Source organism: Halichoerus grypus, chromosome 3 (assembly GCF_964656455.1).
Source record: "Halichoerus grypus chromosome 3, mHalGry1.hap1.1, whole genome shotgun sequence".
Lineage (NCBI taxonomy): Eukaryota > Metazoa > Chordata > Mammalia > Carnivora > Phocidae > Halichoerus > Halichoerus grypus.
Window position 1 is genome coordinate 156,910,882 of NC_135714.1, and position 27,278 is coordinate 156,938,159.

At 38.6% G+C, this 27,278-nt stretch overlaps 1 protein-coding gene across 4 annotated transcripts; it reads right to left on the reverse strand.

The window, feature by feature from the left end:
* Positions 1 to 816: 816 nt before the first annotated feature.
* BNIP3L (BCL2 interacting protein 3 like) lies at positions 817 to 22,177 on the reverse strand. 4 transcript variants are annotated; one of them, XM_078069490.1, is made up of 7 exons: positions 21,986 to 22,129; positions 18,718 to 19,168; positions 14,929 to 15,112; positions 10,525 to 10,597; positions 5,668 to 5,771; positions 5,385 to 5,534; positions 817 to 3,629 (listed from the first exon to the last, which is right to left on the reverse strand). In XM_078069490.1, exons 2-7 carry the CDS (start codon positions 18,764 to 18,766, stop codon positions 3,581 to 3,583), a joined length of 609 nt encoding a protein of 202 aa, XP_077925616.1. In that variant the 5' UTR covers positions 18,767 to 19,168; positions 21,986 to 22,129; the 3' UTR covers positions 817 to 3,580. The 4 variants fall into 4 exon arrangements, with proteins under 4 accessions (XP_077925616.1, XP_035962074.1, XP_035962075.1 ...); XM_036106181.2 differs by lacking the exon at positions 18,718 to 19,168 and having other exon boundaries at positions 21,986 to 22,177; XM_036106182.2 differs by lacking the exon at positions 18,718 to 19,168 and having other exon boundaries at positions 22,022 to 22,175.
* Between the last annotated feature and the right edge of the window lie 5,101 nt (positions 22,178 to 27,278).

The window sequence follows — 27,278 nt, forward strand, 5'->3', positions numbered from 1 at the left end:
CTCAGTTAATGGCATCAATAGAAACTCAGAGCAAAAAAAAAAAAAAAAAAAAAGTGGGGGCAGGACAGACACACATGCCTCTTCCTCTCTAAATCACCTTCTTACCACTGACTTTGGTTTTCCCTCAGATCTTCATATCCTGGCCCACCTGTCCCAGCCCTGGGGTTATCCCTTGGGCAGGCCTTTACCTAAAGAATCAGCTGATCTTCTTGCCTCTGGTACTCTTCTTTCTCCTCTTTCAGGACCATCCACAACTTCAATCTTGAGTCATTTCCCTGCATGTAACCCCTCAAAGGCATCCCACTAACTGTATAAATAAGTTTAACTCCCAGAAGAGCATATAAATCTCAACTTGGTGCAACACTAAACTATACTTTCAATTTCCTCTCTACCCATCCTGTTTTCCAGCCACAATGACCTTCCAGTTCTTCCTAGAATGTATTTTTCACATGTCAGTTTCTGCCACTCCTTTACAGGCACACTCGTGATTCCCTTTTGTGCTTGTTGAACACTTACTCAATACATCACCTCTTCTGTAAAAAATACCCTGATGCCATCTAGCAGAAGAGAAGTTCTGAATGCTCTGGCCCCATCATACTTCATACACACTTCTCCGATAAATAATATTTTGTGGTGACGGTCTCCCCGCGAGGGAACTCAGGTCAGGAATAGCATTCGTTCCCATGCACTTGGCACACTGTAGGGCCTGGAGTATTTGAGGAACTTAGTGATGGAAAACTTCTGTGTAGACAGGTGAGGCTTCATCTCTAAACTCCCACGCCACGCACATGACATAAAATGATATGCTGACAGAAGAAGTTTTGTGAGAGCTTTAATGGCACAAAATGTTTATAGCTACAAGTTATACATGTCTTGTAAACTGTATATAATGATACAAAGTGCTAACTAAATAGATGAAGAATGCATAATCACTTTGGCTCAGTTAATTCCAATAATTTCAACAACTGGTTCACTTAAAAATTCATCCGACTGGCTAAGTCTTCAATTTTCACTTTTTAGAGTAGTAAATATTTTTACTGCAAAGTAACTTGTTGCACTTTTCAATGTGCAAGTTTGTGCAGTTTTGCTCATGATTCTATTTACAAGTATTTTTAGCCAGTTTTCATCAATCAAGAAAAATGAAGCCTGCCTTTTCGTCCCCAAATTGTAAACAGGTATAAAGCTTTTTAAACATTAATCTTAAAATGTCAACTGTTAATTGTCGAAGTCTCCCTTCCAATCATGCAATCGGTTTCTGTTCAACACAAATCTGGGTAGGAGCATAAACATGTATTCCATATGTTAGGGCTATCAATAAATACTGCATGATTTCATCTTAGGAGAAGTTTTACTGTGATCATGTATTCATGTTTTAGGTAATAGTCCAAAATTTCACAGATATTTTAAGAAAAAGGACAGAACTAAATTTATTTCCAATGTTGAAAAAAATCATAAATATACCCAAGTTCAACCACACTACTGACAGAATTGCTACTGAGTTTCAAAAGAGGGCAATGTGTTACCTGTAAAAAAGCTGCTCTTATTTTAAGGTTGATTTTACTTTCCCCTGCCAGGATATCAATTGTAATGCGAGTTGCATATTGTAGCAGTTTAACAGTTTAGTGCTTTCAACTTTATCAGCCTTTCCAATTTTACTCAGGCTTTTCAAAATCAGTGGGCCGTCAGATTCACTTTCTTTCCAAAGAAATCCAAATATGAACACTTGAAATAAATAGGTTACAGAAGGCAAATCAAGTGTTACCAGGTTTGAGAATAAGATAGAAACAAGGTATAACAAAAAGATACCCAAAATTATTTAGGCATCAAGTGCTAGAAAGAAAACAATTCAGAAAACTATTTTGGATATATCATCTTTCTTAAAGATAACCAGCTATATTCCTGAAAAAAGATAGTCAGAAATTAACTTTTTTTGTTTAATCTGTAGGTTACTTTCCATTATAACATGTCCATTTTACAAAACTTGATGTGAAAGACAAGAGAGTTAGTTTCTGCAAACTGGCAAATCTGGCTGCCAGTGTTCTTATCCAAGGCAAACCTGATGCACTTTATTTAATGAATAGATGGCCAGTTTTAAAATTAACAATGAGAAGTTCTCTAAATAGTCAATAGTAATGTCTATATCATAAACAGTAATTATTTATATATAAAACATATAATAGTATCCCCTTCAGAGTCATGCTAGGTGTTCCAAAATCCAATAAATCTACTTGGAGTAACCGGTAATCCTGCTGCTTTCTAACAGTTTGGTCCTAAAGCTTCACATTTTAGAAACGAACAAACAAAACAGAAACAGTCTATCACTGAAGGAAGCTGCTGAGCGCTCGGGAACCGCAGGAGTCGAGCACGACTGAAAAGATGGCCCCGGGAGAACATGACCCCTGCCCGCACAGTCTCGGGCACCACCTTGGGAGGCTTGTGCAGGTAAACATTAAAAAGGGAGAGATCCAAAGAAAAAAAATGGCATCTTTTCAGAACTTTGTCAACTGTTCCCACAACCCAAGTCTGGTTTTCAAAGTTGCACAAGTGCTTGGAATCACTCTGAAATAATTATCTTCAGAGTTTAAAGGCTTCAGAGTATAAGGGGCGCTTCCTAGAACAAGAAGCCTGTATTTATACCACAAATTGGAACTCATTCCAAAGCCCCTTCTGAGAAAAGAATTAAAAACAAAAAAACAAAACCAAAACTTAAAGTCATGAAAAATTCACATGCAGCTAAAGCTAATAAACGTAAAAACACTAAACACACATAAATCCCCAAAGCAATTTCATATATTTCTAGGCCTGAGACGTTCCTTAGGAGAAATAAAGATTCTACACCATAGAAAAGACAGCATTACAACATACTAGTATTAAAATCTGCTGATGTAGTTTAGTTCTTATTCTACTTCATACCCATCACTTACATAGCCGGCCTCCTATAAATTAAAAGGCGCCATTAGGAGGCTGTTTAGACAAAACGTGGCTCCAAAGCTTGTTTAAAATAATTTTTTATTGCCCAGGATATTTTTTTTCTTGTGTCTTGTTTTTTTTTTGCTTGTTTTCTTTTTAAATAACTATAAATTCAAGCTTAGGGAAGTTTGCTTTGCCTTGAAAAAACAAAACAAAACAAAACAAAACAAAAAGCTGTTCTATCATTTGCTAACCTGATCTCATTTGAAGAGAGAGATGGTAGTTATCTTGCAAGAGTAAAATTTATACCATGAATGATGCAGGTCTAAGTCTGGTGGCACTAAAAGGAGACGATAGCATTGTTGACAAAATTATAATCTGCTGGTGGCATTTGCGGAAAAGAAGCCCTTGCAAATTTCTAAATAACAGTAAACTCTGTTAGGAAATTCTAAAGTGTCTTACAGGCCAAAAAGGGAATGAGGTTAGTAAAATGCCTCAACAGAGTTTGAATAAAATACTGGGTTTGAGAGTTACTGGAACTTGGATATGTAAAAATAGGGTGGTAGGCTGGGTCATGCTTACAATGGTCTCAAGTTCAAATAAACTACTGTGACAATACACCACTTCACAGGTCACACGCTTCTCCGCTTCTCCGGGGCTGTTCTTCCCTTCAGTAGGTGCTGGCAGAAGGTGTGCTCAGTCGCTTCCCAATATAGATGCTGAAAGGAAACAGAGTACATCAGGTCTCAACCATGTCAACAGCTGCACACCCACTGGCCACGGGCCAAACTGCACCTGACAACTCCATGTTGTAGAAGACTCTGAAGGTGGATGTGCACAGCTAACACACTGAAATCACTGCTGACTTACTTAAAACTAGTCACCAGCCAGCCAAACTGGTTTTAGGTAATTATGTTTACTCATTAGGCAGGACTGGACAGCACAGGGGCAGTGATCACACGAAGTAAAATCAGAGAGAATAGATCCCTCCAAAGAACAAAGCACAGCCAACTTCCTTTGACATGTTCCCTTAGAGTAGGCAGAAAGTTCTACTGATATTTCACACACAAAATACAGTAACATGCCAAATTACAAAGCTGCCAGGGCTTTATAGTGGGCTCTTAACTCTTCAGGATTAAGGCCTAACATTACTTTTCCGTGCCAAGCAAGTATTTTACCATTAAATAACGTAAGCAGAAGGGCAGTTAAGGAAAACAGGAAGCTAGCCCCACCCCGCCGTGTAATAAAACCAACTTTCTCAAATCCTCTTTTCCCCACACACATCTGTAACAATAGTTACACTTACACCAGCAAGCGAGACAATCTGAAGACTCATGAAAGGAAAAGCTATTGGAAGGTATAAAAACCAAGTCCTTGAGGGCAAATGAACTACTGTGCAGTCAATACTGGAGGGGAATTTAAATTCCTCCCCTGCCTGCCCTCACACCAACCCCATTCAACACCCACACACTCCCTTCCTCCACAAACCCCTTCCATCCATTCTGCTATTTGTGATCGCAGCCTTCGCCATCACAAAAACAGATCAAGCACCCAGAAAGACAAAAGAAGTCTATGGAAAAGTCATGTGTATGGTTCCATGTTTATGACTGTAAGTAAATCTCTTACCCATATGCTGAGCTCCTTACAGGGGAGATAAGGGGTCACGTAGCTTTTGTATATTATATAGAGAAAATGATTCTTTGCACATGCTTAAAGGGAATAACAGATAGGTCTTAAAAAAAAACACTAGTGTTTAACTCTTAAAATCTTTCAAAAATGGATTTCCTCAACTGTTCCCAAGACAAAAAAAAAAAAGAATATTTTAAAAGACATGCCTGAAAAATTCATCAGTTATAGGTAAATATAGGGCCAACTTTAGAAGAATAAATGAAAATGCTACAAGGAAAAAAAACAGGATCCTGAACCTACCTACCAGTTTCACTCAAGGCCTATTCAATAAAATGGTGTATTTTCCCATCTGGGGAAAAAAAAAATGTTCAAATCAACCCCAAATTTAAACACTTACAGGTTAGTTTACTTTAAAACTTAGCTAATCTTGATGAATCACTAAATTCTATCCCTGAAACTAATAATACACTGTATGCTAACTAAATTGAACTTAAATTAAAAATAAATAATAAATAAAAACTTCGCTAATCTTGAGTAATTCATAAACAAGAACAAAATGCAAAAGGGAAGATTAAGCATAGAAGAGCCCACTTAAAGATGACCACTGAGAGGATTAACATGAACAACTTATTTTCAAATAAGAAAAATAAAACTCCACTACTAAAAATGCTTGCCAGTGTACCAACAGTGTATCAGCTTCAATAATTCTTTTAAGCTCTCCCTATTTGCACTGAAACATTAAAAGCAAAACAAATACAAACTGTTTCATGCCTATTTCTTACGTCTGGAAATACAACAGGGGATGAAATGAAGGGAAAACCCATTAGGAGTCCACCAGTACTTACCCTAGGCCCAAAGCCAAAACATGAGAGAGGAAGAGAGACGGAATGAACACCTTAAGGAATTCTGCGGAGAAAATACCCCCTTTCTTCATGGCCCCACTTTTCCTCATGCTTAAAGAGACGGAGCGTTTGGGGTGTCTGAAGTGGAACTCCCTGAGGGAAGAAAGGCAGAGGCAGGGGTCAGAAACGCACTTGCTGAGAACATCCTGGGAGCGAGCAGGTCCGCTGCCCATGAGCAGGAGCGGCGTCTGCCATGTCCCCTGAGAAGACACGTGCAAGGACTTACTTAGGTGGAATGTTTTCAGGTCTACTGGACCAGTCGGACACCCAGTCGACGCTTTTCTTTGAAGCATCGACTTCTTTCTCTCCTTCTGGAACTTCTTCTTCCGACTGTGAAGAAGAATTACAACTTTAAAAAAGAAAAAAAGGAAGCCCAATTGTTCCTACTACAAAAGACAAATCTAGACAGAAAATATGTGAAAACTCTAAGGTTGTGTCCATCAGCAATTTTTACGTAAGAAACATGCCAGTTTTCTAAAAAGGCTGACCCAATGATCTGAGATCAGGGCATTTCATATCTTAAAAAGAACCTGACCAGGCCTCACTGTTGTTCTATCTAAGCGTAGGATGTGAACCTGAAAGAAGTGCACTTCAGGCTGTAATGCTCACTAAAATGTGGAGAGGATTAATAACTGTTGCATCTGGGTGATACTTATACCAAGGCCCACTGCAACATTCTCTTTACTTCTGTTCACACTTAAAATTTTTCATTATTAAAAATAAAAAAAAAAACTCCAGAAGTATATGCTAACCAATATAAAGTGATGAGAAAACAAGTGGGAGATGTGATGAGAAAATAAATAATAATAGTATTTTTTAATCATTTATCAAGAGACAAGCATCATTCTAAGCACGTTACATGCATTAATAATTTTTACCTGGCAACAACCCCATAAAAACAGGAATTATCAATATTCCATTTTACAGATGAGGAAATGAAGACATAAATTCAGTAAGTGCCTGAGGTTCTGTAAGTAGTAAGAGACAGGGCCAGTATTTAAACTGGGTAAACTGTCTCTCGAGTCCCCAACTCCTAAGCATTAGGTTTTACTTCCTGGAAGGAGATTCCATCTTTTTTGACAAATCACTATCTAAACATTTCCCAAGGTTTATTCAAAACTACTTAAGCCAAAAGTTTTTTGGAATCATTTATTTTATACTGACTTAGAATTTGACATTTTTTGCATCAGGTAAATGAAAACGAAGTCCTTTTTCTTACTAATGATAACCTACAGTTTCAGGCCAAGAACAAGCAAAATTCCCAATAGCTTCCCTTTCACGAGAACCCACAGGAATGAGATAGTCCTAAAAATGACAGCAATATTCACTCGGCTTTAAGGAATGTGATGCTAGGACCTCAAACCCAAGGGTCTCAAAGCAAAGAACTGTTTTGATTTGTTACTTTGTTTGAACAGGATTCACTCTTTGACCAAAGCTTTCACTCTTTTCGGTAGATAGCTATGAAATGCAGAGCTTGATCTATATCACGTGTTTCTTTTTGACAGGCTAGTTCTCTACGAACTAAGTGCCCCAGGAAGGTAATTCAAAGAGTAAAAGGGGCTACCCTATCTCTAGAGACTAACAAACTGAAAGTAAAATCCCTGTGGATTTTTGCTACTCTGGTAGTATCATTCTTATTTAGTTCTGCTGCACTTGGCAAATTCCACTGAATGACACAATGTAGCCTTTAGGATTAAGCTTTTTCCATTGGGTATTGAGATTACTCAGAATCATGAGTTGGCTCTTTGTGGAATAAATCTGAAAACATCTTAAATCAAAAACAGTAAGTTGTTACAATTTACTTATAGATCAGTTTGTGTACACACAATATCTGACGATACCCAACACACTGCATGTCACTTCTGCTTACAGCTTCCAACTCTGGTCTCATGTGTCTCTCCTTAAAACTGCTCAAAGACTGAGGTTTAAATTTGTGAACAAGGTAATATTTTCTACTTTCAAAGAGAATTAAAATGTAGTAAAATTTTATGGCTTAATTTACTTTAAGATGATGTCATTTTCTCTCAGTTGAGTGAAGCAAAGTTATCTTTGGACTACTAGTAAAAACAAATTTCCCAAATAAGTTTATAATGCTTACCTTAAGAACCAAGAATCCTATGCTATCCTCATTTACTACTGCTGTGTGCTTCCCTTTATTAATCTTAAATTTGCCAGTTTCAGGTTTTAAATTACCTTCCAATCCTTGGAAAAATGCACTTAATATGGTAAAAATGTACTTAATCTAATTAAATAAGATTCATGCTTTTACCTCAATCAAAAACCTTCTCTGATTATTTTAGCCTGTCCTCATGGGCAAGTCCTTTACCTTCAAAGCACTCACATTTTCCCTCCCTGGCCCATGTCAAGTTCTCTAGTTCTCTACGTGCGGCTATTGAACCTCACAGAATGGGGTCCATAAACCCCAGTTTTAAAAGAGGGGAAAGGGAGGGCATTTTCGGTCTGCATCAGTGATACAGGGATACCCAACACTGTGCTGGCCCCCCTCAGTCCCAGAAACACACTGCAAAAATGACTTCAGGAGACTTCCACAGTCTATTTGCTGCCATAAAACAGAGACTCTTGAGGACTACGGTCATAAAAGTGTAGTCTGAATGATCCTTTTCCTAAATGCATTACACCTTAGGCTTCCTCATACCCTAACTCACCGGGCATGTCTTCGTTCATCCTCACGACCTTGTGAGCTCTCCGGCAATCAATCCCGTGCATGGACTTATTTTAGTAGAAGGCACAGGGGCCGCAGGCTCAGACAGCCCTGGTTTCAATCCTGGCTCGATCACCCACTGGCTTTGTGATCTTAGATTAGTAATTTAATGAAGACAAAGCCCCACTTCTCCCATTTGTTCTCAGGGCTAATATCACCTCTTTCACTAGACTGAGAACATTGAAAGTGGGAAAAATCTTTTTTAAAAATAAATTTAGCACCCAGAATATTTTAATATATATTAGTGTCTTTCCTTCCTCCTCCTAGAAAAGGCTGAAAACATTCTATATTCTTCATATAGACACATATAAAAATGTTTGATAAGAGCAAGTCCCATAACATAGTCCTGTGGTAAATGCTTCTATTTGCTAATCCTAAGCTCACTTCTCGTTCATGAAAAAAATCCACCCTCCCAAAACCTAGTTATTAATTTTTAAATGATCATTTCTGCAATTTTAAAAAAGCAATGTAATAGGCTTTTTGAAAGTTTAAATAAATCATACCTACTGATTTCTCTTTTATTAAAAGTCTTACTCTAAAAGAACATATTTTCTTAAGGGATTTAAAACTGCTTTTCCAAAGATGTAACAATGTTTAAATGGACTGCTCTGATTGTTAATGTGGCTTACCCAACAACGTTGACGATAACTAATGTTCCTTTAGGTACTGGTTTCTGAATTGGGACCACAGTAGCAATACTTCCATAATCTGACACAGAAGCCAAAAATGTTACATTTTCTCTCCTGAATTTCACAAATTCCTCTGGAATTCTAGGATGAACTCAGTCAGCGCTACAATTGCATTTCAATTCAATTATCAGTTAAGGCTAATTGTACACTGCCACTCCATGAATCGAGACAGCACTTATCAGAGTGTTCTATTACGTTGTTAGATAGATTATTAGGAGGGAAAAGTATGTGTGGAGGGGGAGGGAGGTCTAAGATCAAATAAGCTTGGGAAACACTTGGTTTAAACAAACAGATTCTTCTACTGCAGGAATTGTCAGAGCCTTTAATGTGCTACTATGTGCTGTGACTACTGGGGGCGGGGGGGGTGGGGTGGAGAGAGCCCAGAGACTGTATTATTTCCACTTAACTTGACTTCAGAACTATCTTATGGAGCTTCGCATTGAGCAAATGTTCCTCGAAACACATTCTGTAAAATGCTAACCTAGATTTTCAAATTGTCAATATGAATTGAGGACATCTTCCTCAGAAAAGACTACAGCAAAGAATTAATTTCATTTCTCTTCCTTGGGATTCCTTAGTACACTTTTGTCATGGAAACTACATATTTTCTTCTTCATTAGTTATAGCTTATGCACATGGCAAAACCAAAATACATTAGCCAGCAATTCAACAACTGCAGTTAGAACATCTCTGTACATGAGAGCCTTCTTCATAATATAAAGCTCATAAAATAAATTTATATCCGATCTGTAGATTTTCTAGGTTTTAGAGAACAGCACAAACAGAATATGGAAAAAGCAGGGAGAAACTGTGAAGCCTTCTGAAACAGAAAGAATACTGGGTGGACCCAACATATCATGCACAATATTTCTAGTGCAAAAGGGGAATAGGACATTATACAGGGAGAACCCCATAAAGCAAAGTTTCTGTCTGAATGCATTTAAACATTCCTTCCACAAATACTCTGCTAGCCCATGAACACAGTAGAAAAAGACAATGGTTCTGGTCCTCATAAATTTGCACTCTAGCACTTTTAGGCGAGTTGACACATCAATACAGTCAAGGGCCAGCTATGAGCATTTTAAATCGTTAATAACAATTACTTACTTATTGTAAATTTCAGAATATTAATCGTTGTATGCTTTCAATACTACAGCCATCTATTTTACTGACAATGTCAACTCCTAGTGAACTACATTTACCTTCTTTAGTTTAAGGAACCCTGCAAAATTTAGATGAATTTTATCTCTAGCTGTTGAAATTCGTCTCAAAAGTCACTGCTTTGATGTCAGATGCAGAAAAAGTTTTCACGCCTGGTTCTACAACTTTCCTTTTCATTCATTTTGTGACCTCAAATAAAACCTCTATCTCAGCTTTCTATTTAGAAACTCAAGAAACTAGCCTGGAATACTGGAATGATACATTACAGACAAGAATTTTCCGATTCTGTTAGAGTGAGAGGAACCCAAAGTCTCAGCTGCAAAGGCATATAACGAGGGCTGTATCATCCTAAGTAAATTCCAAAATCAGAAACTGAAGAACTTATACCAGCTTCCAACTACTTTTTAAAGTCTTCTTATTCTTTAATACATTTTAGCAAAATATATTTAGAATTCGCATTCCTAATTATTTACCGTACATCAGAAAAACAAGCACACACACACGCACACACCTGAGAGCTATGGTCCCTGCTGGTGTGCATCTCCACATCAAACATAATCTGCCCATCTTCTTGTGGGGAAGGGCTGGAAGAGAAAGAATTTAGCCATTAGTTTTAATTCTCATTTTGTCAAGTAAATTAACCTCCACTGGAAATTAGAAAATTAAGTCACAGTAGTATGGCTCTGAAAAAGGGGCAAATCAAAAAGTATTATCTTGACCCCAAAGAACAAATGAAATTGAGCACTCTTATTCCCAAAATGTTCTGGAATTTTGTGATGGTGACGAATTCCTTTGCAAGGATAAATTTTCTCATTTTTATTCTTTTTCCAATAAAGGTACAAAGATCTTCAAATTCAGAAACTTAATTTCGGGTTCTTTTTCTCAAAGTTCTTTCATCATTAAATAATACATCACCAGTGATTTTCAAAGCGTGAAAGCAGTTTTCAGAGTCTAGTTGGTTCCCAGCCTCCTGAGGAGCTTCCCGGGTGTAATCCGAAACCGGCCCCCACACGGGAGGGCAAGGAGAGGGAAAGAGGCAGGCCACTCCAGGGTGGTAGGTGGCAGCTTTAAACAGCAAGGGAATTTACAGATGAGGCTTGTCTTGGCGTGACAGTAAGGTGAGCAGATGGCACCGCCTGCCACATCTTACAAGTTTATACGGAGGTCTTAACTGGGTTTAGTCACGGATACCATTCAAACAGTCTCAACGCCACATTTCCGTCTCAAAGCTGTATTCCTGAGGCAGCTTCTGGGAGCCAGGAAGGCAAGCAGAACGCACATTCCAGGACGGGGAGGGAATGAAGAGCCTCCAATTGCCCAAGTCCAGCTCCAGGGTCAAACTGCGGTCACGTCTTCTCGAACACCTCCCCCAACACGCTTTCAAAGGGTCTTCAAGGTTAAAATTGTTTTCATGATACTATTATGATTTATTTGCCTTTTTTATTCTTATTCTGTCATGTCTATCATTCTTATTCTGTGTATTGTGAAATTTTCCAAAGGCTACATGATGTGTTTTATCACTACAAACCGAATGCAAAAGCAAATGAGAATCCAGCTGTTTTCTATTAAGCCAGATAAGAAAGAGATTTGCAAAAATGTAAAATCAATGCCACTAGTCCTTACTAATTTTTTTTTGGTTATGAAAAAGTTATTTTTCATTTTAAAAAGTCACTCATACTGAAATGTAATGGGTTTATTATTGTTGAACGAATACATATTTTTAAATTTCTTTCAATTTCTAATATAGTTAAATATCAATATATATAACTCCCATCAACAAAAGATCTTTGGGGATCCTAGTAATTTTTAGGAATGTAAAGGAGTATAGAGACCAGAACCACCATTCTACTTATTTCAGAAATTATTTGCTTTGAGATATTTCAAAGTGAATTATATAAGCATATATATGAATACAGAACCTTCAATGAAAAGTACAAAATATATTCCCAGAAACAAAAATTTACAGATAAACTTTTAGACAAAAACACATGATCATGAACTATACTTGATATGATAGATAAAAACAACCTGGTAAGTTCTATTCTTAACTTTATCAATGATTCCTTGTGTAACCAGAGCAGGTCACTAGATTTTCCACTACACACCCCACCCCACCAAATCTAAACTGAAGTAGGGATGAAAACGCTCCAGGCTTATCCTGTTCAAAGGAGTAGATGTTATCTGTTAAAGCTACCAAGAGCACGTGTACAATGTTAACATACAGAGATGCTTTTGAACTAGAAATCTCAGCCTAGAGCACAGGAACCAGGTGGAAGGAGGCACTCTTGTTGTCCTCAGTTTACTGTCATTATGCTCACATAACACTGTTGCGTTCACAGCCAGAGAGATCAAGTTAAGGGTCAGCCTCACAGAGCCAGGAGCAGGTCAAGGCAGCAGAATGACATAGGCAAGAACCCTACAGAAGCACTGCTCTACTTCTACACTCTATCACTGCACCAATCTCACTTAGAAGAATACTAAACGTTTCACTGGTAAACGGTTTACTATTTCTAATAATATGGAATGCATCAGAGCTTCAATCCTGGCTTATATTAGAATTAGCCAGGGAGCTTTTAAAATATCCTCACATCTCTACCCCGTCCCTGACGACAGAATATGAACCTCTAGGGATGTGGCCTGTGCACTGGTATTTTTAAAAGCTCCCTGGGTGTATCTAGTGTGTAGGTTGAGAACTCCTGCAATAGGGTAAAACGCAATACAAAACACAAAGGGGTTATCTTCTAGTAACCACTACAGTGACAAAAATGTATCTCTGGAATAATTTTTAAATTGAAAATATGGTTTACCCTTGAACAATGCAGGGTTTAACCCTGCACAGTTAAAAATCTGTGTATAACTTCTGACTCCCCCCAAACTTAATTACTAATAAACCACTTTTGACAAGAAGCCTTACGGATAGTCAATTTACACATATCTTGTATGTTATAGGTTTTATGTAGTGTATTCCTACAATAAAGTAGGCTAGAGGAAAAAAATGTTAAAGAAACTCCTAAGGAAGAGAAACTACATTTATAGTACTGTACTGGATTTATGGGAAAAAATCCACATGGCTGTGTAGTTCAGACCCATGTTGTTCAAGGGTCACTGTATATATAAATTAGTTCTGGGATGAACATCCAACAGTCCTAAAATGTTTCCACCTACAAAAAACACTTCTCAATGACTTCAAATATAGAGATGCATGGCAACTCAAATGACATGAATTTTGAAGACGTTTTAAAATGTCAAGGTGTGTTGGCACAGGAGAGTATTACTGAGCTAGAGTTGCAGGCCTTCTCTGAAAGATGACCAGGAACCCAGAGCCTAAAGATACAGAAGCTGAGGGATAGGATAGTGTTCAAAAGCACATGCCACGCCTTGCTTCACGTGTTTAGAAACCTAACTTAAACGTGATCACAGGAAGGTAAATTCATATTCGATCACAAGTACAACTACAACCACAAATGAAATAAGATGACCAGAAAAGCAAGCAGGTGACTTTTTCGCTGCTCAGTGACAACAGCAAGTGAACAACAGGTTAAGAGACACACTGATACCAATGATCAAGGGTGATGTACTTGAATGTATAGTAAAAGTCCTATAAACAGGCCCAGAACAAGCAGAAAACTTCAGAAACCCATTACGAGTCCCATAATATAAATGTAATAGAATATAAACTTCATTCTGAAAGACAGACGAATGCTGTTGCAACTGGAATCAATGGCAAGCTGCTCAGCAAAGAGCCATCTGCTCTGCTTCTGCTTTTAACCACAGCCATCCCAGGCTCCTGAGAAGCACAGGGACACAGGCAGAGATGAGACGGGGTGGTGGGGGCGCACAGTGTGCCAGAGCCGGCAAACCAGGCTCTGCTACCTTGGTAACATCAGTGGATTATAAGATATGCAGGAACCTCAAACATGACTGAACTCCTCTTTCTCCTTTGAAACTTTTTCTGACAAATAAAATATGCTATATATACAATTTTTACAAAGTACAAAAATATTCAGAAGAAAAAGATCCATAATTCCACCCTTAGAGATTATCACTTTTATTTTTAGTATACATTTTAAGTGTTTCCTTAGTCTTTGCCTTGTGCATCTGCATCTTCTACATGACTAATGTCAATTAACTCTTAATTAACCAAAAGATCATCCAGTACCCCATAATGCTAACAGTGTGGCTGTCACCAGTCTAAGAAGTGGCAGGTATACCACCCAGCCCTCTGGAAAAAAACAAAGCTTACACTGCAAAATAAACGAACAACTCGGTTTCATTCCACTCATACGTATCACTGTATCCTTACTCTTTCACCAAAAGCAGCCCTTCATCAGTGGAATTACTCTCCCCAAGGCAAATGTAGAAAAATGAGGTCTGAAATAAAAGTTCCTCTGAAGAAACAGAATGGTCTTCCAAATTAACTATCTTTGCAGACCCTGGTTGGTGTTTCCAACCATGCAAATACCACTATAACTTAAATCAACCTGCAGTTTCTAGGACCCAAATGTTTACTGAGTGTCTACTACGCACCAGCACCATGACTGTCAAGGGTACAAAAGAGATGAAACATGATCCCTGCCTTTTGGAGCCTCATAGTCTAGAAGGGGGGACAGATATGTAACTGGCAGAATATAATCTGTGAAACAGGACACAAAGGAAAATGGGAGAAAGTTTAATACTACAAGTAAACATTTATGCCATTGACTTTTAAACTGATAAACATCAAAAAAAATGATACAATCTGAATAAGGAAATTGATTTAATCTAGGGAAAAACACCAGGCACTCAAGTATTTGTCAATTAGCCATCTGATTTAAATACACAATCAGGAGTCACATTTTGTAAAAGAAAATGAAAGCAGATTTATTTTTTCTAATGGGAATTAACCTTGTAACCCATCTGTATGGATCTCACTTACCTGTCACAGTGAGAGCTGGCTCTTGAACTACTCTGCCCTGATTCATGTTGTGCATCCAAAAGAATCTTCTCCATGTCTCCATTGTGGATAGAGGATGAGGAAGGTACATGTTCTAGCCCCCCATTTTTCCCATTGCCATTATCATTGCCATTGCTGCTGTTCATGGGTAGCTCCACCCAGGAACCTGTTGGACAAGTCAGATAGCTTAAGTTAACCACAGCAGAACCAAACTCTGTCATGTGCACACAGATGTGAATGTGGTGAATTCTGATAAGAATTCGGTCTTGCCTCAAAGCAAATGCAAGAGTATTCTGAAGAAAATAAATAAGGAGCAACAGAAGTCTAAAAATACATATAGTTCCTGTTCCTGAAGTAGCTCACGCAATCAACCAATTTAGAAGAAGCTGGAACTCTACAACTAGTATCTTAGAAAATGTGTCTTTCAGCCAATTTTCTCTCTAGTTAAAGCTTAGTTTATAGATGATAAGCACTTCACTGAAAACTTTGAGATTGCTTTTCAGAAAATAAATGGCTACTTTATTACTACTTATCTTTAATATTTTAATTATATATGTTTAACATAATATATATATGTATTTTTTCCCACTACTACAGCTATTTAGTTGTATCCTCCCCACAGATAAAATAAACCTATGGCTTAGAAACTTCTTAAAAGTCATCTAAATAAGTTAACAACTGTCCTAATTAGCACAATTAGAAGCTCCTAGAAAACTTAAATCCAATCATAAAATTTTCAATTTGTGTACAAATGTGCAGCATAAAATTAATGCACCTAGCTCTTAATTAAATCCAGTGATAATACTAAAAAAAAATCTGAAAAAAGCTTTCTCTCTACCCCACAAATTAGTTTCTTCCTTTCCTTTATACCTCACCCCTTTTTATCCTCTCCCCTATGCACTAACCATACCTTGTGGATTTGTCCTTTCTTCTCTCCCACGACTTCCCTATTTCCTAGGGTTTCACTAAGCCTTGTTGGTTTTGGGGAGAAACTGCATCTGTACAGGAGACACTGAGGTTTTCTGAGGCCAACAGTCAAAGAGGGTGGAGCCACAGGAAAGGGGGTGTGGCCCTGGTAATCTAGATAGCTCTTGAAAATATTTATTTATTGGCTCAATGAGTTTGCTGAACACATTAAGGTGCTTTAATTTTAATAAGAATTGATAACAGTAGCCAATAGACCAACTTCACAACAAAAAGAAACACGGGTGAATTCTTTCTAATTTCCATTCTGTATAACAAATTTTGTTTTAGAAAATATAACCAAGCAGGTTGATAGGGCCGTTCCTCCAAACTCTCAGCAGAACATTAGAGTTCTGTGGCCAATCTTCCATCAGTAAATCAGAAAAACCACCAAATGAGGCTCAAACCTTAAAATGCACTCTCAGTGAGGTGAGGACTATTCTAAATCCAAAGTGAACTCAACATCATCCTTACATGAAGGAAAAGCTCAAAGGCAGACCTGGCTAGAAATCTGACTCCACCACCTACTCTCTGCCTGTCTTTCTGAGCTTAGGTATTCTCATTTGTAAAACGGAGATATAAAAATACAGACCCCTACGTCTCAAAGTTGCTCTGAGGATTAAACACAGGACATAGGTAAAGTGCCCAGTAGGGGGGAGATGTTCAGCTATCCACTAGTTAAAAGAGCTTGTTATTTGTCAAGTACTTAGAACAGTGTTTGCTAAATAAAAACGAAGTTACCCTTTCCTTCCTTTCCCTCTAAGGCGGTCCCAGTGGGTGTCACAGTCCCCTAACCACCACCAAATCTTGGGGCCTGTACTGCCTACAACACAGCTGTAGGACATCTCTGTGACCTCATTCTACAGACAAAAATGGACACAGACTAGACAGGACTCAAAATGGATTAACAAGTTCAACTAGCAAAGCTAAGACAGACTTTAACACTAAAGGTAATTTAATTAAATACTTGGGAGTGCCTCCGGAGTATATAAGAAGTATGCCAAAAGCATCCCTAAATTTAGAGTTCTACAAAGTATTTTAACAGGAAAGAGACAGAAAAAAAGGTGTATGATAAATTTTTTTTCTAGTTTAACTGTTTTCTAGGACTGTCAAACTTATTTTAAGCCAACAGAATCAGTTCTTCTTGTACAGAAGCCCAAAGTGTAAAATAAACAAAAGACCTGAGCTGCTCTGATAGAAGAACTAAGGAACCAGGAGTTTCCCATGGGTCTCTGTGGAAGCCAGTCTTCCCTAAAATACAGTTAATGTTCACTTCAAGTAGCTGATCAAAGAGAAAACTGGCTGTAACAGTATCTTTTCCAGACCTTACTTTTTTGAAGGACTTCCAAACCAATATCTAAATTCTTCTTTCTACATTAAAAATATATGAGCAATCATAACCTAGGAACTTGAGAAGACATAGCTGGAAAACCTCAGTAAAACCGATCTCTGTGACTGGCTTCACACCCAGCATAACTGAAGTCATTTCTACTTAAGGCAGACAATATTTATCTGGCATATATTACTAGGGTGGTTAAGAGCACAGACTGAAGGCAGACTCCCACTCTACCACTTACATCTGTTACACCCTAGACAGGTTACTTAACCCCTTAACAGTTTTCTCATCTATAAACTGGGAATAAGAATTGTATCTACCTCACACGGTTGTTAGAAGGTATTTAATGAATAAAGCATGGAGAAAAATAAGGTCACTAGTACGTGGTAACTGCTATGTGCTAGCCATTATTATAATTATACCCTGTTATCTTTTTAAGAAATTTATTGCAAAAATGTGTTTCTTGAAAATAAACATAAAGTAAAAACACTTTTCCTCCCAATCTCCCATTCCTACTCCCAAAGACCACTTTTAAAAGGTTTGTATGTCAACTTCCAGAGCTTTTTCAATGAAATACAGTTGTTTTTTGCTCTTGTTTTTATAAAAAAAATTGAATTGTACTATAAATATTTTCCTGTAAGAAGCGTTGTTTTTTTTTTTAAAGATTTTATCTATTTATTTGAGAGAGAGAGAGAGTGCAAGCATGAGCAGGGGAAAGGGCAGAGGGAGAGGGAAAAGCAGATTCCCCACCGAGCAGAGAGCCTGATGCAGGGCTCGATCCCAGGACCCTGAGATCCTGACTGGAGCCGAAGGTAGCCGCCTAACTGACTGAGCCACCCAGGCGCCCCTGTAAGAAGCATTTCTTACCTAACAACTTATAGATCTCTTTCAATGTCAATGTATATTACCTTATTTTATTCTTTTAAACAATTGCTTTGCATCTCATCGTAAGTATATACCATACTTTAACCATTATCTAAATGTCAAGGTTAACCATTACCCAAATTGTTTCTAATATTATGTTATTACAATCAGGTCTTCAGTAGACGATAATTTGACAATGTGCATTAAGACACCTAAAAAGGTAGATTTCCCTTAAAAGTTCTCTTCCAGATAGATCTATGGAAATAAACATTATTGCAGAAAAAGTTATGCACACAGATTATTAAAAGCTTCATCTTTTGACTAAGATGGGAAAAAAAATAAACTTGTCTTTCTCAATAGGTGGACTACACATGCTTTTCATTACCTAGTTCATTCCTGATTTACAGCCTCAGAATTTCTTGATGTTCTAACTCTACCAATTCTCACAAAGTCCCCTTCTACTTGGAAAGGAAACAAGACAAGATATGAGGATTGTGCTGGCCAAGCAATACAAAGTAGAAAAAAATCTGAGTGAATTCTCTTCCTGATAATCAAGCTTTAAAATTAAAAACTGCAGGCTCTCTCCGTTACATTAAAAGACTACTTACAAACTGAAAAGCGTTCTCTTATGCCAGACTCTACACATACACAATACATGAGATATTTTCTAGTTTAAGTCTTTGAGAATTGCTAAGAGATTCAGAATTGCTAAGAGAATCACACTTCTACATTTTGTAATATAGTACATCGTGAAGGTTGGTCCAGTAATTGGGATTATATTCATGACTGTATGCTGTATATACTCTTCATAGTTTTACAATCACTAGTTCAATCCTCTTGCAAGAAGGGGAGTGGGAGAGCTGAGGGGTAGAGGAAGGGAGAGAAGGAAGAAGAGTAGTTCTCATCTTTTTCCACAACTTTCCAAGGTCCCATGTATAACTCTTATCCGAACCAGGGGTAACACATTCCATTATGTCTTATGTTCTCTCCTCAAAGTCTTTATTTTATTTCAAATACTTGATGCTGGAATCCAGACCAAGAACAGTCACCAACATTCTTCTAAAAAAAAAAAAAAAGTTGGTCATTTTGCACAAGTGGATACTTACACATCAGTTACTTATGTATTCAAAACAGTATCATGAAGCAGTGAAGTTTCACATGCCATAGCCTTAAAAGCCTTCTCACCATACTGGGGAAGCAAGTACATCATGGTTGAAGATGTTTAAAAAAGAAAAAAAAAAAAAAAGGCTGTACTTCCTACATTAAATAGTAACAAGAATTTTATTACTACCTTGATTTTCCTTATATTACCTACCAAATTATATAGCATAAATGTCCTATACAAATATTCTTAATTTGTTAGTTTTCTTAAGAATAAAACTGGACTGAAAACTGGAAAAATGTCATTTTAACTTTGCCAGCAGTTCAGATATTTATCCACTGATTTGTAAGGAAAATGAACAGTTCCCCTACGATGGTAAACTAAAAAAAAAAAAAGTCAGAAAAAAGTTTCATTATTCCAAATATTTCAATAATTTGCTGTTAAAACTGTCTTGACCCCTGAACTGAAGAAAAATCCCAAACCACAGATAATCTGTACAATGAGTTCATCTCCTGTGTTTCATAGTTGTGCAACTTTACCCAACAAAGAACTTCAACTTATCAGCAATTTGGGTAGTATTAGATGTCTGAATAAGTTGTTTTGCCTAGTGCCCAAAAATCACTTGAAGGAATCAGTAAGGCTTCTTGTTTTGTTTAAACCACTGTTGTATAATGAACTGAAAACACAAAAGAATAAAAGGCAAGAGGGGAGAAATTAAATATGGCACTAGCTAAAAGGTTTTCAGTAACTTTTCAAAGCTCACCCTACTCAAAATAAAATACTTTCTATCTAGATTTTCCAAAGCCAACATTTTGATATCACACACAGAGTGTTCTTCCACTTCTGTTAAGAGCTAATACAAACGTAGCAGCAACTGATTGGCCGAAAACATCAAATACCTCACAGGTCTATCAGACACAGAGATAAACAATCACAGACAGCTCAACCCCATTTGTTCTTGTTTTTGTTAAATGGTGCGCAAAGGAAACTAAAATTCCTTTTTTTCCTGTGAAATCATGTATGCATACTAACCAAACAGCTAACTTGTAAGTACTGCAGGAAAACGGTGAGTACAATCAAGAAACAGTACACTAAAAAGCTAGATAGGCGGGTCACCTCTGTACATTAGGAAGAACAGCATACTGAGAGACTAGGAAACACAAATAACCAGGGGATTCTGGGCCACTAACGCGTCCTGAAAGGAACACTAGCTCATTTGAAAGTAAAAATCTCAGCTCTAGGTCCTAGCCTGCTGTGAACTTGGACAACACACTTTACTCTTGCTCTCTTTACCAGGAAATAAGAGAGTTACCTCTAAAGTCTCTTCCCATTCTAAAATTCCATGCTTCTAAGAGTATGCTAAAAACGGGTAAGTAGTGTTTTAAGTGCACATTAATACATGAAACAGATAACGTTTAAAGATACATAAATTAATCCTTTCTGTGGGAAATAACATATAAATCTTAAATTCCAGAACGTAAGACACTTGAGTTTCAAAAACTCAACATTTAAGAAAAATTTACCCATCAAAAGATGGAACAGCAGCAACAAGCAATGAAAATATCTTAAAATACTCAAATTCTATCCCCATCTTGTGGGAGGGGACAGGAACTCTTTTCCCTAAAATAATTTTTAGGCCATGTTGGAACACGTCCCTCTTATGAAAGAGATTGCAATGCCTTTGAATGTCATTTAAGCATCCAAATGATTTTCAAACGATTTCATCGGGCCATTTGCTAACTGTCCCAACTGCCTCTTCCAGGAGATCAATTACAGAAAGGTTAGGCAAGAACCTTTCCAAGAAGACTGAGCTTTCAAGACAACTGGGAAAAACCTTAGGACAAGAGGTCTGAGCACCAGAATGTTATGATAAGCAACTGTAGTTGGTCGTAACTCAAATACTGCACATTAACTTCCAAGCGCCCGACTGTATTCGTGTGGTTTTAATCCCGTTCCTGAACATTTATTGCCCCAGATTCCACAATTTATGCAATCTTGGATGGTTCAAGAGGCTGTTCACAAAAGGTTTTCAGGGCACACAACTCCATCGTTTCAAAAACAAAACCAAAAAACTCACTTGGGCCAACTCTCAAAAACAAACAAAAAAAAGTAGCATAGCCTCCTCACCCCCGATCCCCAACGTGAAACAAATAACCACTAAATTACCAAATGATTTTCCTGACCAGCCTGTGTGGTAACAAAGGAAGGGAACTGGAGGGCTCACATTCTGAGCCCTAAAGGAACGCCGACCCAGAAAGGTGGGGTCATCCGGGCCAGGCCCGAGCCCCGCCGCACACCTGACCTCCCGCGCGTCCCCCGGCCGCCCCCTCCCCTCGGCCCGCCGCCCGCGTCCATCCCCCGGCGTCCCCGCTGCACGTCCCCATCCCTGCCCACGTCCCCTCCGCCGCCCGCTCCGCCCACCCTGCTCCCCGCGCCCCAAGGCCCGCCCCCACCGCGCCCCGATTGGCTCCGCTCAGGGGCCCACCACAGGTGGGATCAGCTCGCCCCCCTTCTCCTCCCACCCACCTGCCCTCCCCAACTGCCAACCCAAGCGACCCCCTACCAAGACCCCAGGAGGGAGGGGAGACAGGGCTAGAGAAAGACAGGAGCAACTTCTCCTGACAGGTGACGGGAGCTGTCAGTCACCCGCACATCCTCAGCCTTGGCCAATGGGCTGCCTTCTCCTCCCGCCCCCCGCGCGGAGCTGGCGGCGGCGGCCGGAGCACCTCCTCCTCCCCCATCCTCTTCACCGAGCCCACCCGCCCACCACTCACTATTGAGGCCGGCTGGCGGGGGCAAAGGCTGTTCACCTTCCTCGCAGTTGTTGTTGTTGTTGTGCGGGGGCGGCGGCTGCTCTACTAAATGAGACGACATTGTCAGGCGGCTGGAAGAGCTGTGGCCGCAGCAAGACCGCCTCTGATTCTCGGGCAGCAACACAACAAGCCGAGTCCCCCGCCCCCTTTTCTGCGCCTGCGCAGTCCCTCCCCCGCCCCTGACGTCAGGGCCCGCTCCGGCCACGTGATGACAACACAACAAGCGACGGGGCGGGGAGGGGGCGTTCCCAGGCGAGCTTCAGACCTGGAGACGCGGGAGTCACGCTGACACGCGCACCTGGAATGAATTCTTGCGTGTCATTTGTACCGGCCTGCTGGAGTGACTTATGCAGCTGGAACTGAGATAGAGGTTAGAGAGAAATGAGTAATGAGGAAGTGTTAAGGTGTTCATCTGTTGGCCCCCAAATCTGCACCAACATTGCTTTAGCCAATCCCTGAGCATTTCTTTTTCACTATCTACAAGGATTCATTTCTGTAATAGGTTTCATGGTGACACAAAGGAAGCAAAAACCCCGGCGCCTCCCTGTCATAAACCTAAAACAAAGCTGGCAATACATTAATACTCCAAACAGGGAACAATGTAAGGCAGGCCAGAATTTTTAGTTGTTAAAGATTTTTTAAAATTTTAAATTACAAATGTAACACGTGATCATTGTAAAAAATGGAAAATTCCAGGAAAACATACGGAAGAAAATAACCACCCGAATTCCATCGTCTAACCTATTAATGGGACTTGACATCAGAAGCCATGTTCCCTATACGTGGGTGACAGTAAACTACTTTATATTCCTAAACGCTACACCTGTTTCATACAACCACGGCTTTGTCCATTCCTTGGTCCGTGTGGCACATATTTCTCTCAGTCTGTCACTTGTCTTTTAACTTTGTTTCACTCTGAAAAAGTTCAAAATTTTCATGCAATCAAACCTATTATTTTCATATGATTTGGGAACACCCTCACACCAAGATTTTAAATCTATTCCTTATAAATTTTTCTAATCCTCTTATAGGCTTAATTTTTATATTTAGGTCCTTGATCCATCTGAAATTTATTTTTGATGTGTTGTAAATTAATTAATTTCAATTTTTCCCAATTGGGTAGTCAACTGACCCAACAATATCTATTAATTTTTATGTCATCCTTTCCACAGTGATTTGAAACTGTACCTTTATCACGTTCTAAATTTCCTCAAAAGCATGAGTCCATTTAAGGCCTGTCTACAATAGCTCTATTAGCTAAAAGTAAGAGAAAGTTTGTCCTCCTTTGCCTTTTTAAAACTTTTCATGACTATTTAATCACTCTTTAGATGAATTTTAAAAGTTGACTGTCCAAGATTGACCATGTGTTGGTAATTATTGAAGCTAGGTGATGGTTACATTAAGCTATTATTCTAGTTTTGAATACATTTGAAAAGTTCCATACTAAAAATGTTTTTTAAGGATTAATTTGTCAAATCGCATTGCAAATTTTTTTAAGATTTTGGTCAGGAATGTATTCAGTTAATAGATTAATTGGGAGGATAATTGACATATTTACAAAATAGCCTTCCCATTCAGGACTATTGTCGATCATTAAAAGAAAAAGGTAAGCAGTATAGCCAGCAAAATTGACTTTATTCAGGAATAGCCGAGGAGTTGCAAACTATGGTGAACCATGGTCAAGTCTGAAGAAGAAAGAAGAAAGGGATTTTTAAGAAAGAGGTTGGGAGGGGTTATTTTGATAAGAGTTCATTAAGGAGAGCAAGAATTTGAGGTTGCGGCAGCTTCTCATTGGCTGAGCTGTTGCCAAGCAAGAGGAAAATCTTCCGTCTTCTTGCTGGGGTATGTAAAGTAAGCTTCCTGCTGAAGTATGTAAGGTAAGCTGTCAAGAGTAGTACCTGAGTGAGAACCCTCCCTTCATTGATTCCCTTCTCCATTTTGAATTAGATTTCCTTTATTCATTTTCACATTCCCCTCGTTTGATCAAGATCTTTCCTTGAAAGCATTGCTGCTCAAGCATTTGGTTGGTTATTTATTTATTAATTAAACATTTTTGTCTGTGTCACTCAGTGACAGAAAGGACCTTTCCTGGTATTCCTGTCCCAGGTTGCAGGGAGACCTTGAGGTGATGGAAACCATAGAAATCATATTTGCGCAACAAATAAAGTAGAAGAAGGAGCTCTCAGGTATTTTCCACTCTTAAGGTCATATCTTGTCTAGATTGTAAGCTTTGGAAATCATCTCAAAGTGTTGAGCTAACATCATTCTATCTGGTGCATCACTTCTGTAGAGATTTGACAAGCAACAGGTTTAAAAATAATTATGCAAAACAGAATTAAAAGGAACATGACAAATCCAATTTGTATAATGGTTCTAAACCATGACCCAAATCTGAAGGTAGCCAACTGAACAAATCAAAGGACTAGGGAGATCAGGTGAAATTTGTTGTAACCAGTGTACTTGTTCCCTGATCTTGTGTAAATGAGTTTCTATCTCTCCAGAGGCGTTTATCCAGGTGCAGCAGGTGGTATTGGCTACTGCACAAATGCCTCCTTGTTCAGCAAGTAGTCAAGGGCTATGCAATTGTCCAAAACTATCTTAGCCGATGAGTCAAGTGATCAGTGTTGGGCTGCTACTGCTTTGGTGTGGAATTGGCTAGCTCTCGTAATATTAGGGAGAGATTTCTGATCATATGCTCACTGGTATTTACTCTAACCCGAAGAGGAAAAGCTTTCCCTACAGAGTCATGTATGCCTCTTGGAAGTTCCCATTTAAGTCAGCCATGGAGGCTCAATGGGTGGACCAATGAGAGGCTTCTGATTTGCTCTGCATGTTAACAGGGATGGTTAAATGTCCCAATAAGCCTTGGTCTCCAATTCACCAGCTATCTAAACATTCATATGCCCATGAAAATGCCATCCACTGCAGACAAAAATGAAACCAGGTGGAGCACAGAGGACTTCAGCTAAGGTCTGGTTATTGATAGATTCATTAGCTGGAATTTTCTGATTGAAATTTTCAAGCCAGGGGTCAGAGAAATTAGGATAACATTCTGTGAGGTGCCATCCCATCCTAAAGCTGTCTTTTCTAAAAGCCTTGCAAAGAGGAGTTAGCCCATTTATATTTCTCTTGAGTACAGGGGACAGATCATATTTAAGTAAGGAAAAGATGTGGGTTGGGAGGAAACAAAGGTTGTATGATTGGCAAAGATGGAGGTGTCTAGTTGAGCTAGCCTGGTTATGACTGGGGAAAGTATAGGAACACCTGGCCATAATAGCCTAGCACCCTAGGTAACATTCAAAGGCTTATGGGTTTAATCAGTAGTGGCATTTGAGACTAAGGAGATATTGGTGACAGGTAAGACCAAGAGGTCGCTGACATTATGAATAGGTTGGAGTTCCTGGTGATAGATTCAGTGGTCAGAAAGATTTGCCCCTTTTGCAATAGGTTAGGAAATGGGAATAAGAGCATAGGCCCACATAATATATAGATAGACACAGAGATCTTACCACTTTTGTTTTAAAAATTTTAGCTATATGTCAGGTACAAAACTCAAAAGAATAGTTGGATCCAAATTATGTTTCTGGCAAATGGCCTAAGTTAAGTTTACCTCCTCAGATGGCCAAAGTTTTTTACTAAAGTATTTGTATGCTACAAGGATCCTTTTAGAGCTATTTTTGGAGTCATTTTGTCTTTCAGGATCTTCTGCATTCCAATCTAAGAATGCATTCCATTGTCACTGAGATGTTTGGAAACTTCTCTTTTAAGGGATCCCCTTAAGGTGGATTTATCTAAAACAAAGTTTCCCCAGAATGGCCATTACAATTCCAAAGTATCCAAAAATTTACCCAGTTTTCAGAAAGGCACAAGAACCTGGTCCAAGGATCAGATGGAACCTATCTTGCCTTTGGATTCTCTAAAACATACCATGAGGGGCCCTGTTTTCCAACAGCTGTTTTAAAACACTGGGAATCATGTGTATTCCCACCTTTTGAACAGGATGGGTGACTTACCAAGAAGCTTCAACAAACAGAAACAGAAACAGAAGGGATTAAACAGAAATAGAGAACAAGTATGCACAGTAAAGTTGGAGAGCTTAGAACACAAAACAAAACAATCAGAAATTTAGAAAACAAAAGAATACTCACCAGAAAGGGTGATATTTTCATAAAAACAGATCCCAAGTAAAGTCCAAAAGCTTGACCAAAAGGAGAGAGCTTGAATTGAGAGAGACTTACCCAAATCAAGATGGAAGAAGACAATGCACCTTGTGAAGAGTACAAAGGGCTCAAGTGGGTACTGCGCATAGTTCTGGGTGTTGGTAGTAGCTCAAGGGTTTGTCTTCTTTGATCCCACTTCTAACACCAAGAAATGTCAACCATCCAAAGAAGAAGGTAAGCAGTTTAGCCAACAAAATCGACCTTAGTTCAGAATAGCAGAGGAACCCAGGACAAGCAAACCTTGGCTATTCCTAGGCAAGTCCAAAGAAAGGAGGAGAGCATCCTTTCATAGAGGAAAGGAGAAAGTTTGGAGGGGTTGCTTTGAACAAAAATTCATTGGAGGAGAGCAAGAGTTCAAGATTGTGATGTTTTCTCATTGGCTGGGTTGTTGCTGGGCAAGGAGAAAATCTTCCTTTTTCTCACCGATGTATGTAAAGTAAGCTATGACTCTTGATCTTGGGATTGAGTTCAAGCCCTGCGTTGGGCATGGAGCCTACTTAAAAAAATAATAATAATAATGTCATTTAAGCTTTTATATTTTACCCCTCTTTATGTGTCATGGATTTCAAGAGGTCATTTCCCCCTCCTAATATGATTATATTTTTTCTATCTCTTTTTTTATATTTGATGCTTTAGTAATTGATTCACAGATACTCATAATTATCTCTTTATCATAATGAAGTGGTTATAATTTTGTCCTTCAAATTTTTCTGATACTAACATCCTGATCCTGGTTTTTGTTGTGGTGATGGTTTTTGTTTAGTTGCAACGTCGTAGTGTACCTTTACCTATCTACCCTTTTAACTTTCCACCTTTCTGAATCACATTCTATTAGGTGTGTCATGTGATAACAGCATTTTTGCATTAGGATCTAATCAGAATTTTTTTTAATACAGTAGTTTAACACATTTATATCCATTAATATATAAATGTATTTGGGTTTAATATTGTTATTTTATATCATGCTTTCTGTTTCATATCTCAAAATATCTTTCACCATAGGTCTCTTTGTTTTATAGTATATCTCATCCTAT